This window comes from Camelus dromedarius, chromosome 2 (genome assembly GCF_036321535.1).
Source record: "Camelus dromedarius isolate mCamDro1 chromosome 2, mCamDro1.pat, whole genome shotgun sequence".
In the NCBI taxonomy this organism is placed as follows: domain Eukaryota; kingdom Metazoa; phylum Chordata; class Mammalia; order Artiodactyla; family Camelidae; genus Camelus; species Camelus dromedarius.
Window position 1 is genome coordinate 107,117,371 of NC_087437.1, and position 11,561 is coordinate 107,128,931.

At 48.0% G+C, this 11,561-nt stretch overlaps 1 protein-coding gene across 1 annotated transcript; it reads right to left on the reverse strand.

Annotated features, from left to right (window-relative positions):
- Window positions 1-1,629: 1,629 nt before the first annotated feature.
- Window positions 1,630-10,556, reverse strand: ADAMTS1 (ADAM metallopeptidase with thrombospondin type 1 motif 1). The gene is made up of 9 exons (XM_010977388.3): window positions 9,364-10,556; window positions 7,363-7,709; window positions 6,876-7,008; window positions 6,339-6,506; window positions 5,615-5,901; window positions 5,201-5,387; window positions 4,936-5,111; window positions 3,816-3,991; window positions 1,630-3,651 (listed from the first exon to the last, which is right to left on the reverse strand). Exons 1-9 carry the CDS (start codon window positions 10,079-10,081, stop codon window positions 2,952-2,954), a joined length of 2,892 nt encoding a protein of 963 aa, XP_010975690.3. The 5' UTR covers window positions 10,082-10,556; the 3' UTR covers window positions 1,630-2,951.
- Between the last annotated feature and the right edge of the window lie 1,005 nt (window positions 10,557-11,561).

An 11,561-nucleotide genomic window follows, 5' to 3' on the forward strand; every position in this document is an offset into this window, starting at 1 on the left:
AGAATGTTTTAAACTGCTCAGCTGATTGATAAAAGGGAAATCTCACCAGCAGAGGGCTGAAGAAAATAATGTGGCAACTTGGAAAGCTGTTTGGCATTACCTTGGACTAAGAATAAAGTGGTGGAAAATCTTTTGGCTGTTTTTTATCTCTTTATGTCCTGAATTTTAGGCTCCTTGATTACTACATCAAATAAGCCTTTGAAAAGGAAAAAAAAAAAATCATTGGTGAATAGGCAAGATCTGAAAATGACTTCTTTTGTTATTAATTATCATTCTAGGTACATTTATCTCATTTTATCCAAAGCTTGCATAGTAATTGAGGGTAAAGGCACCCCTGTGTGTGTGTGTGTGTGTGTGTGTGTGTGTGTGTCTGCCATGTCACTTACTGTGGGGATTTGTACCCAATAAGTAATGTAGGCAAATGAATAGTTGGGGTAGAGACTGTTGGGGCAAAGAACACATTAGGCCACTGAACTGCGTGGCCAAATTCTACGTTTAACTGAGTTCTCTGGGACTAATGCCCACAGTGTGAGATTTGACTTTTACCTTTCAGTCTGGTGGCCAACAGATAGGAAAAAACTTAACCAGAGACTAACATGCTAACGTGACTCTCCCTGTCTTTCTCCACTCTCTGCCCCAAACAGCTGGCTCCTGAGAATCTTACATTCCACAGCTCAGGGGAGTAACATTGAGTAATTCTGAGGGCAAATTAGAATTATTGCTGGAATCTGATAGCATGTTATATAGAGCTACTTAAGAAAACTGTTCTAAGGGGGGTGAAAACGAAGATGAAAATGTAAAGTGGGAAATATCTGTGGCTAACCACATAATCCACGTCTTCTAGTAAATAAGCTATTTCCTGAGAGAAATGTAGTTACTTTGGAAGCAGTCTGAGCTTTTAAAGTCATTGATGTACCATTTAGTACTTAAAATATAGTGACTTCTAAAAGGATCCCGAGAGCATGGCTTGGATGTTCCAGGGTTTGGAGAAACCACGCCAGGTATTCCTGAAGAGCAAATGGAACATTCGGAGGGCTTGGCTCACCAAGCACGTCTTTCCCAAATGTAATTTATCATCATTTTCTGTTCATTAGGTTAAATACTTTCACATCATTTTACTTTACAATATAATTGAGGGAGATAAATTCAAAATGCAACCAAAACCCCACTTTGTTTCACTGAATTTGTTATACATCAGAGGTGGGCAAACTATGCTCATAGGACAAAGCTGGCCCACTGTCCTGTAAATAAAGTTTTATTAGAACACCACCATGCCCACTCATTTATGTGCTGTCTATGCTGTATTCTTGCTACAACAGCACGGCTGAGCCACTGTGACAGAGATGGTTTGACCCATAAAAACCATACTATTTCGCTCTTTACAGAAGTGTGCCAACCCCTGGTGTATATTATTACATTAGTAACAAACCTATCTATCACCAGAGATATAGATGTCTTTCTTTGGAGCTATCATACACACCAAGGATACATGATATATTTTATTAAAACAAAATCTTCTTTCCAAAGAATTCAAGAAAACATTCTGTCTTCAAATCCCGTCTGTGTGTCTCAGATTTCCTTCCCAGGATTCCCATGTAAAAAAAAAAAAAAAAAAAAAATCGACACACATTCAAAAAGTGTCCTTTTATTATTTCTAGTAACATATATTGTATAAATACTCTATTTTTATATGACCTTTTACAAAAGGGATATAACTTAAAAGTTTTATCATTAGAAAGAAATGTATAAAAATAAATATGTTATTATAGGCATTTATTACAAACTATAGTCCTTCTCAGAAGGAACACACAAACCAATACTTATAAAGTATGTAGGATTTATAGTAACATATTTTACTATATACATATGGAAAAAGTCATTCTCTTTCATAGTAGAAGAGCTGCACAGACATTCACCAGGATATGACTGTTGGACCAGCTGCTGAGGATGGACCCGCTACCCCTCAGTAGCTTCCCCACCACGAGAAAAGAGATCTCAACGTCCCCAGATCCTAGGGACCCTGTTGTACACACCCCATTCTTGTTCCGGCATTACATCCTTTTTTGTGCGATCTTACTGACTTTCTTCAGACACAAACTGTTTTTTTTCCCCTCACATCCACATTCCTTAAGTAGGCTTACATCAGGAAGAAAGAAATGTAGCGCCCCTCGCTTTTATCAGCTTCTGATACATGGCTGCTTTTTTTTTAATCCCTTGTAGACTTAATGTCATTTTTACAAATACGCAGAATTGTTTCTTCACCAAGATGAATTCACAAATAAAGACATGAGAATGGCACAAGAAAGGAAAGACAGAGTCATTTGAGTCATTGGATGCTGCTTAAGCATTTCTCATGCTGGACAATCTTGAGATCTTTGCCAAGCATTTTTCTCATGCTGGACAATTTTGAATTCTTAACTTTCAGTAGAAAAGATGGCACAGACATTCTCTGAAACCACAACAGCCATGAACATTGCTGGTCAAAGACCCTACTTGCATTCCTTTCTCTCTCCATTGCTAGTGAGGTAAAGTAAGCCACATTTTAAACCTCAAATCTCATCTTTCTCCTGCTTTTCATTTCCCAACCCCCATGATACAAAATATTTCATCAGTACCAGGAAACAGCGATTGTAATATTTCTTACACTGATTTTGACAGTTGTTTCTCTTTTTGGAAAAACTTATCATAAATGTAACAAAAGAAATAATAATGCCCTGGGGCTTTTTCGTGATCTATCATTGGTCAGATGTGAATAATCTCCAAGAACTACCCTATCAAATTAGTAACTGGCAGGAAATTCTGATGATCTATAACTTTTCTACCTACCTCTACCTCCCAACTCATCGCCACACCTCGTTGATCACTGGCAAGGTACACTGGATTCCTCCAGCCTTCTTGATTTCAGTGCATCAGCCCTTCCACACTGCCCTTTCCCTCCACACGCACCCGGCTTAACTGCATTCTGCCATCGTGCAAAAGTCTATGTAATGTTTAGGTTTCTTTAAAGGATCGCAGCTCTCATGAGCCAGCACCCCCCCATCATGGGACAGACACTGCAAGGTTCTCTTTTTGTAACCCTTCCCACATGTCTTGGAACATGGTGACCACTCCCCCAGCTGCCAGTGGGGGCAGGGCAGGTCCGCACAAGGTCTGGTGCTGGCTGGCTTCACTTCCTTTGCACACTCGGAAGCCGGCTGCCCATTGATGTCTCGGCACTCCACCAGCCTTCTCTGGACACCCAGTCCACATGACTTGGAACACTCCCCCCACTCCTCAATGACCCATTCGGAGAAGGTAGGGATGGCATTGAAAGATTCCTTCTTCTTCTTCACGAAATAGGTGTATTTAATTTTAGGTCGGAGGGCATTGCCCACTGTCAGGACTTGGATGGTTAAGGGCTCCTTGAGTGGGCTAAAGCTTCGAATTCTTTCCAGCGCTGCCGAGGAGCCGCTGTACCTCAAGACGCTACCTTTGTATGTGATGTCTTGCTCTAAAGTGGACAAAGTGAAGTCACCATTCAGGATATACGTGCCATCGGCAGCTTTGATGGCAAGGAAGCTTCCATTATTTCTGGAGCCCCTCTGGTTCCGTTGTTTCACCTCAATGTTTGTGGCTCCCGTTGGAATTGTGATGATATCATGATAGCCAGGTCTGCAGGCAAGAAAAACAGGGATGAGAATCTCTCATTCACCGGCTCATTCTATTACTAAGCTTGAAAACCAGATAATTATTTAAGAATGTAATTTTTACCAGACCTGTAAATAGTTATGCTGAAATGGTGAGACCTCCGGAGGGTAGAATATTTTAACACTTACCTTGCACTAGTAACTGATCCGGATATCTTCTTGCATGTAGATCCATTTCCTCCACAAATACCACATTTATCGAACTTCTTTTTGGAGTCTATGATGCGATCGCAACCAGCTTTTACACACTGCCCTTGCACGCAGACAGAGGTGGAATCTGGGCTACACGGGGTACCATCGACCACCTGCAAGAGGAAGGACATGTATCCTGTGTCATGCACTAACAGCGGCAAGAGATGCTGCTGTCAGGATAACTCGGAAAGTTTTCCCCATTAACATTACATCTCTGTTTTCCTGACCATCAACGTTAAAATAGTACCCCATACCTGTCACACACTAACTTTCTCTTTGGTTTTTTTTTTTTTTCCCATAGTAGAGACATCTGAAAAATTTATACATTTTTGAATTTGTTTATTTACAAATTTTTTAATTTGTTTCTTAATCTATCTCGCTTCTAGCTAAGGTCAGTGAAAGCAGAGCTTTTGGTCAATTTGTTTACTGCTGTATCCTCAGTGTCTAGAATAATACCTGGCAATAGTAGGTGCTCAATAAATCATCTGTACATTGAATCTGCAACTGGGGAATATTTTCATGGCCCACAGTGATAATGACACATGATAACATCAACCAAATTCAAATCTGTTTTCTATTTGGGAGCCAGATTTATCCCCTCAACCAAACAGCAAATAATGCTTCTACTAACTCAACATATCAAACACTGTTCTCAATGCTCAGACTTCCATTTAATAAGTCTGTTTGCACACGCTACTGCTGGTCACCCAGTAACAAGTACTTTGGACCATGCTTAAACTATCTTCCCAAACCACTGGATGGTTGCCGTGTTAATACATAATTTATCTAACCATGCGTAAAGGGCTTTTCTCTGTAAAGAAGAGTAATAATAAGCCACTGCAAGGATCATAAGTGCTGGATTCAAGCTTCCTTCATAACCCAAAACAGCACCAAACTCAAAGCAGGAAGCTGCCAATGTATCTAGATGCAAAGCAGTCCTAACTTGAAACTGAACACCTTAATATATAAATTAAAGAAAGTACAATGGAGGCTGCAAAAAAAGGTGGCAAGCCAATGCTGTAGTTCTTAGGCAAAATGACAGGAGAAAAGTCATTACCTTGGGCTGCAGAACGAAGAAGTAGCCAATGCCTTTGGCTTGACAGATAAGCTTGCACCTGTCCTTTGGTGAGACCCCAGCGTACTTGGGCGTCCACTCCACCGCAGGCCCGCTCCCAAAGGAAGCTTTGGAGAACTCATTATGCACCTCACACTGTTCCTCTCTAAAGGTTTTTCCTGGAAAGAGAAGGAGATGATGATGTGATTGGTTTCCCATCTTGAACAGCCCGTCTGCAGCACATCTTCGCCACCTTCTCTCTACTCACCGTTATTCTCTGGACAGTCCTCAATGTTGCAGGACCTGTAGCGCACACGCTTGCCCTCACAGTACTTCCCTCCATTCTTCGGGACTGGATTGTCGCATTCCCTCATTGTATACTGAACTCCTCCCCCACACGTTCTGGAACAGTCTCCCCAGGGTCCCCACGGTCCCCAGCTTCCGTGAACAGGAGTCTAAAAGGAGACACAGATCATCACCGTTAAAGTCCTCTACAGAGACCTTTTTAGAAAATAAGAGAGAAAGATAGGGGGCAAAGAATCAATGATAACCATATTCTATCCTGCATCTCTGCCAGAGGACCCAGGTCAGGATGCTAAGGTGCCATCAGTTGTTTTAGCATCCCTTCATCCCTTTCAATTCTGAATCTTAAAAGACCGTGTGTTGCAGTAGAAAAACTCACATCGAAATGCTTCTTGTCCGTTTTGTTCACACACTTGCCATTGACACACCATCTCCCCTCTCCACAGTTGGTACCGTCAGCCCATGGGAAGTGTTTGGTTTGGCACACCAGCAATCCACCAGAGGTGCCGGTGCACCAGAGGGTCGTGCACGTGCTGGCTGCATCCGGGCAATGTTTGGACTCTTCCCCAAATGTAAACTGGCACTGCCGATTGGCATCATACAAGGTCCCGGGGAGGTCTGAGGGGAGTTGTATGGGGCTCTGGGGCTTGTCCATCAAACATTCTCCTGCAAAGAAAAATGCCAACTAATATTAATAAATAATAAAAAGAAGCATGCAGGGAGTAGGTCATTTCAGGAAAATACTTATCATAAGAGGTTGTACATAGCAAAGCAACTGGGAAGTTCAAGTATTGGGGGAAAATGGCACAGAGATTTAAATTATTATTAAGGTATCAATCTCTATGGGGTATTTCTGCATTAGCAATGACAAAAAATGACTGTTCTGCTAAAAATTCAAGTTAATGTACTCTGGGAGCTACTTGAACAGAAACACTACTTATACTGGAAATTAAGAACTGTAAATGTATGCTCTGGACAATGGAAGTAATTTTGAAGTAGGGAAAATAAAGAGAACAAAAAAAAGAAAGAAAAAGTGGCTTAACTAGTGCCTCACTATGTGGACAATTGGATAACATCTAGAAGGAATCTCTGGAGCATCTTACCATGACCATTATCCAGAAATGATGTAATCATGGAGGCGCTGCAGGGAGACCAGGGCTGGCTGCGGTCCAAGTTGGAAAGCATTGACGCCATCATGTGGGAATCCCGGTTGACACCATTAATGCTGGCACACTGCTTCGCATCATCATGTGGCATGTTGAACACATGGCCTAAGAAGAGATCCAAAACCCGTATTAGCATATAGGTCACTTGCAGCATTTCCTTTTCCTAGCAGGCATTCATTTGTCTTAAAATTCATTGTCTAGAAGAAGAAATGTATTTCAGAGACAATCTATTTTAAAGAGGTCTACCTTTCATAGGATATGTAAATTTCAAAATGTGTCCACAGCCGATCTTATCTTAACTCTGAATTCTAATAAAGATGGGCATATTTAGAATACTGGGAAAATATTTTCCGAAGTTTCCAGAGGGGGACCTAAAATAGCAACATAACCCGCAGCCTCTCCCTCTTAAATTAATACAGTTTATCGGTTTGAATTCACAAATTGGGCTTAACTCTCACTCTGAAATGGATTTACCTAATTCATGGGCTGTGGTGAAGGCAGCTTGTAAGCCATCATCTTCTATGACCGAGCAGCTTCTGCTAGGATCACACACGGTTCCAACATCTGCCATCCCAAGAGTATCACATGTCTGGGCCCCACACAGGTCCTACAAGGAGCAAAAGTATATCCTTATTAATAGGGACAGAGCACGAACCTTGGGATCCAACTTTTTGGCAGGGTATAGCTTATATGTGTTTTGGATCATCTACATTCATTGTTGTTACATCGTCCTTTTAGCAGTACTTTGTGTGACTTTAAGATTTTCCCTAATGCTATTCAAATAGGACTGTGAAACTTGAGATATTAATATGACAGAAGAAATAAGGAAGATGAACCATGCTAGCTAATAGAAAAAATATATAGGTGCAAAAATATGGGTAAAATGCCGTACACTCGTTTGTTGGTTACAAAACTGACTCGCAAGAGAATACTATGGTAATCGGCAAGGCCTTCCTCTCACCTGTCTGGTGAAAAGAATCGCTGTGTCATAGTGCTCTGCATCCCGGTCACTGGGCGGGTTGTGCTGCTTCTGCCAGTTGCAGAAGTTCCGCAGTGTGAGAGCAGCATTGGAAGTCACTTCTGGCCCCTTCTGTTCCTCATAAATGACCAAGATTTTCACCACCACCAGGCTAACTGAATTCCGAATGCTGGGGTGTTTGTATAACCGGGCCGCCACCGAGAACAAGGTGAGAAGGTAGTGCTTTAAACCGCTGCCGTGGAACTCTGCCATGGACTGGTCGGCCACAAGCATCGTCTCCACATAGCGGGGGCTGGACACAAATCGCTTCTTTCTTAGGCTTCCAGTTCCTGTAAAGACACAACAAAGAGAGTTTGCTCAAGGGCAGTCCAGCCAAGAATAGTCACCTTCCCAGAGTATATAAGGAAAGCCTCACCAGGCAAAGCAAATAATACCAAAATATACCGAGAGCAACAGTAACAAAAATATTTGCATCTCTTTTCACTGAAAATGTTAATTTTAAACTTTTCTCCTTTACTTTAAATAAAAAAGGCCATGTGCTCCTCCGAGGGGGTCGGGCTTTTTTGTTTGTTTGTTTGTTTGTTTGTTGTTTTGTTTAAGCAGGATTTCTTTTGAAGTCCTACAATCTGAACGAGGCAGTACGCACATCATGCTGCACAGCTGTAGTAAAATCTTGGAGCAAGGGGAGCAGGCAGAGCCCCTGAGTCACTCTTTCACAGGCCAGGACCCAAATCCTGAATGAGATCATCAGGCTCCACGTGGAAGGCCCAGGGCAGGGTTGGGGCCTCTGCCAAGGGGCCGGGCCTGAAGGGATCTCCGCCTGCGCTGCTCTGCTCTCTTATTCCAGGGGTCCCTGGGGTTCTCCGCTCTTGCCAAATCCGGGCACGAGGACCACCCACTGTGCCCAGCCGCCTAGCGCCCCCCCTTCCCACTGCCCCAGGGAAATAAGTTCCTGCCTCAGACCACCGGCCCGGGTTGATTCTTTAGAAAAGAGCGCTCCGCCTCCTGACGGAGACCCAGCCCCCAGGGAAGTCCTAAACTGTGCCCTGGGCTCGGACCACGTAACTGCTTCAAGGAGCAGATGAACGGAGGAAAAAGAGGAAAATTTTACACAACACGCGAGAAAGTAAAGAAAGAAAGAAAAAGGCACCAAAGTGATAGAATGAAAAGAACTAGACCGTAAGCACTGCACACAACAGGGAGTTCGGGGAAGGCGTGGCAGGAAGGATCGGCGGTGACTAACATTCAACAGAATTTCAGAGCACAGCTATGGCCGCGAGAGGGAGCAAACTGGGAGGCGGGTGGGAGGCGGGTGGGAGGCGCGGAGAGGCGGGGCAAGCTGGGCAAAGACCTCCCAAGCAGGTTGTGCAAAGGGGCCCCGGCCGCCGCCGCCAACCGGTCGGGGTCAGCCTCTTCAAGGGGAAAAGGGGCAGAGGCCAGCAGAACAGAGATCCTAGAGCAGCTGTCCAGGCTCGCGGGCTGCAGATTCCGAGGTCACCGTCGCTCCTCTGCCCTCCATCTCCGCCCTCTTCTGGGCTCCGGGTGCGCGAACAGGCAGCAGTTACAAAACTAAGCGCAGAGTTGCAACCCGACCAAAGAACGCCCGCACAATTGTTCAAAAGAAATTAACAGGGTGGAAAGAAGTCGCACAAGCTCACGTTCGACTAAGGCGTAAGGAGTTGGGTTACCAGTTCCCCCTTCCTGGTGGAAACGCTTCTCCTTAGTCAGCAGGAAATCATTGATTTGTCTGTCCTCTCTTGATCATTCATTATTAGGACAAATGGAATTAACTGTTCTAGCAGGATTTAGTTCACCAACCCAAACCTGAAGCCCCATTCCTCCACACCACGTCTCCGTCCTGTCCGCAGACATACGCTCCTGTCTGCGAACAGGACTTTACCCTCAAGCCGCGCAGCACAGAGAAGGTAGGGAGAGGGAGATGAATGAAGAGACAAGTGGGAGCAACTCTTCTGGGACTGATACCTGTTGGCTGTCCCGCGCGCTGTGGCGCCCGATCCCTCGGCGGCCACTGAGCCGCGGCGTCCTCGCCCTCCGACCCGGCGCCCCTCGCGAGCTGGGTCTCGTCGTCCAGGACCCCGCACTTGGCACCGCCGCCGCCCCGTCGCCTGCGCCGCAGGAGATGGAACTGGGGCCGCGTGGGCGGCTCCTCCCCAGAGGCGGCAGGGGCGAGGCGCACTGTGGCGGCGGCGGGCGCGGGCTGGATGAAGTACTCTTCGCCCTGCAGGTAGAAGGCGCCGCGCACGCCCTCGCAGAGGCTGAGAGCAGCGGCGGAGCTGGGGTCGCCGTTGACCGTGCCAGAATAGAAGCAGTGCGCCAGGTCGCCGGCGGGATCAGAGCGCGACGCGTTGGGCCCGGGTCTGCGCCCCACGGTCTGGAGCGTGAAGCTGGGAGCCAGGAAGGCGCGGTCGGGCTGCAGCTCCAGGTGCAGTTGCCGGCCGAAAGCGTCCAGGCGGAGGTGCGTGGTCATGTGTCCTGGGTCGAGATGCAGGGCCGGCAGCACCAGCTCCTCGTCCTCCTCCGCGGGGCGCCCGAGCGCGCCGGGCACCACGAAGAGAGCTGCGGCCGCGGCGAGCAGTAGCAGCGGGGGCGTAGGCTGCCAGCCCCGAGACCACCGCGCCTTGTTCCCCATGTCGCCTCCTGCCGTGCGCCTTCGGAACCCTGCAGGGACCGCTCGCTGCATCCGAACCCCGGGAGTCACCGCGCGCCGCCGCAGCGCACTGAGCGAAGAGCCTATTGTTCCGGTCCCGGGCGCAGAACCTTGCTGGCCTGGCTCGGGATTGTTAAAGTTAACAATTACTATGATTCTCTGAAAGTGAGCGCAGAGCCAGCTGCAAGTGGGCTCCGGAGTCACTGAAAAGGAGGCGATGCAGTTCTGCCGGCGCGCGGGAAGTTTTCTTCTAGCAACGAGTTGGAGGCACCGCGCAGCAGGCGCTGGCGGGGTGGCTGCTGCGGAGACTCCGAGCGTCCCGGGACGCCTCGGGGCGAGGGGACAACGGGCCACACGAGGATCGGTGCCTGGAGACCCTCTTCGGCCTCCGCCTTGGTCGCGGTGCACCTCGCTCTGCGCAGGGTTCTGTCCTCTCGGCCCTACTGCGCGCCCAGGCTATGCAACGGCCCCAAGTTGTGAGCCGCTTACCAGCGAGTGCAAGAACCGAGCAGCCCGGGCTGCCCTTTTATAGTCTCTGAAAGTGTCTCCTCCCCTCCGTCTCTTTCCCCTCTTCCTCCACCCTCTTGGCCGCCTTTCTATCCCGAGGATACCGCCCCCTAAACTCAGTTGGTGCAAAACCGCGCTCAGAGCCGCGGGCCGGGACGGGGGAGGGGGCGGCCTCCGCGCTGGCCCGGCGCCACCGGCTCGTCAATCTGGGGGCGGAAGACGCAGGAGGGGTGCTGTGATCAGCACTTTGTACGTCTGGGGCTGCTGCGGGAAGAAGGTACTCGGTTCCACAACGCCTTCACCCGGCCGCCTTCCCGGACCACCTTCCCTTCCCGCCACCCCTCTCGTGCGGGAGCGCAGTTCGCGAGCTGGGCTGCAGCTTCCAAAAGGGACAGTCAGGGTGGAGAGCGGAGTCCCCTTCTCCAAGATTTTCCTGCCCGGGAGCTGTCCCTGCGCCGCCTCCATCTCTCACCGCACCCCTTTCCCCCGCCAGCCTCCTCCCCTTCAATCTGGGAGATGAGCCAGGGCTGCCCTTTCTAGAAAAATACCCCACTCCACCTCTCCATCTCCCTGGCCTGCCTCGGGCCGGTTTGCTGCAGCGTGCTATCTCTTCGCCCCAAGTTTTCTCGGGAAAGCTTGATTGGGCCGGCGCGTCTCCTCGAAAGCGTTCCTTGCGTGAGGAGGCCCGGGGAAACTTACCAGTTACTTGATTTTAAAATACGTTTGCATTGACCTTCACCCCTAACCTTTCCACCATCATTTCACACCCCCCCTCCCACCCCCGGCCTTAGAGACTTCTCCGTGGGGACCCGGATTCACACTTCCGGAATAGGTGATCTGGAACGCGGTTCAGTTCTCCAGAGCCTAAGGAGGGAAACATAACTCCCGCCCAGTCTGTCTCCTTCCACCTACTAGCGGCTGTAGGATGTAGGCCAGGTTGTTCGCAACGTCAAGAAACCCCACTTTCCCACCCAGGGACCAGCGGGGTCGCTGGGGCTAGAATGTG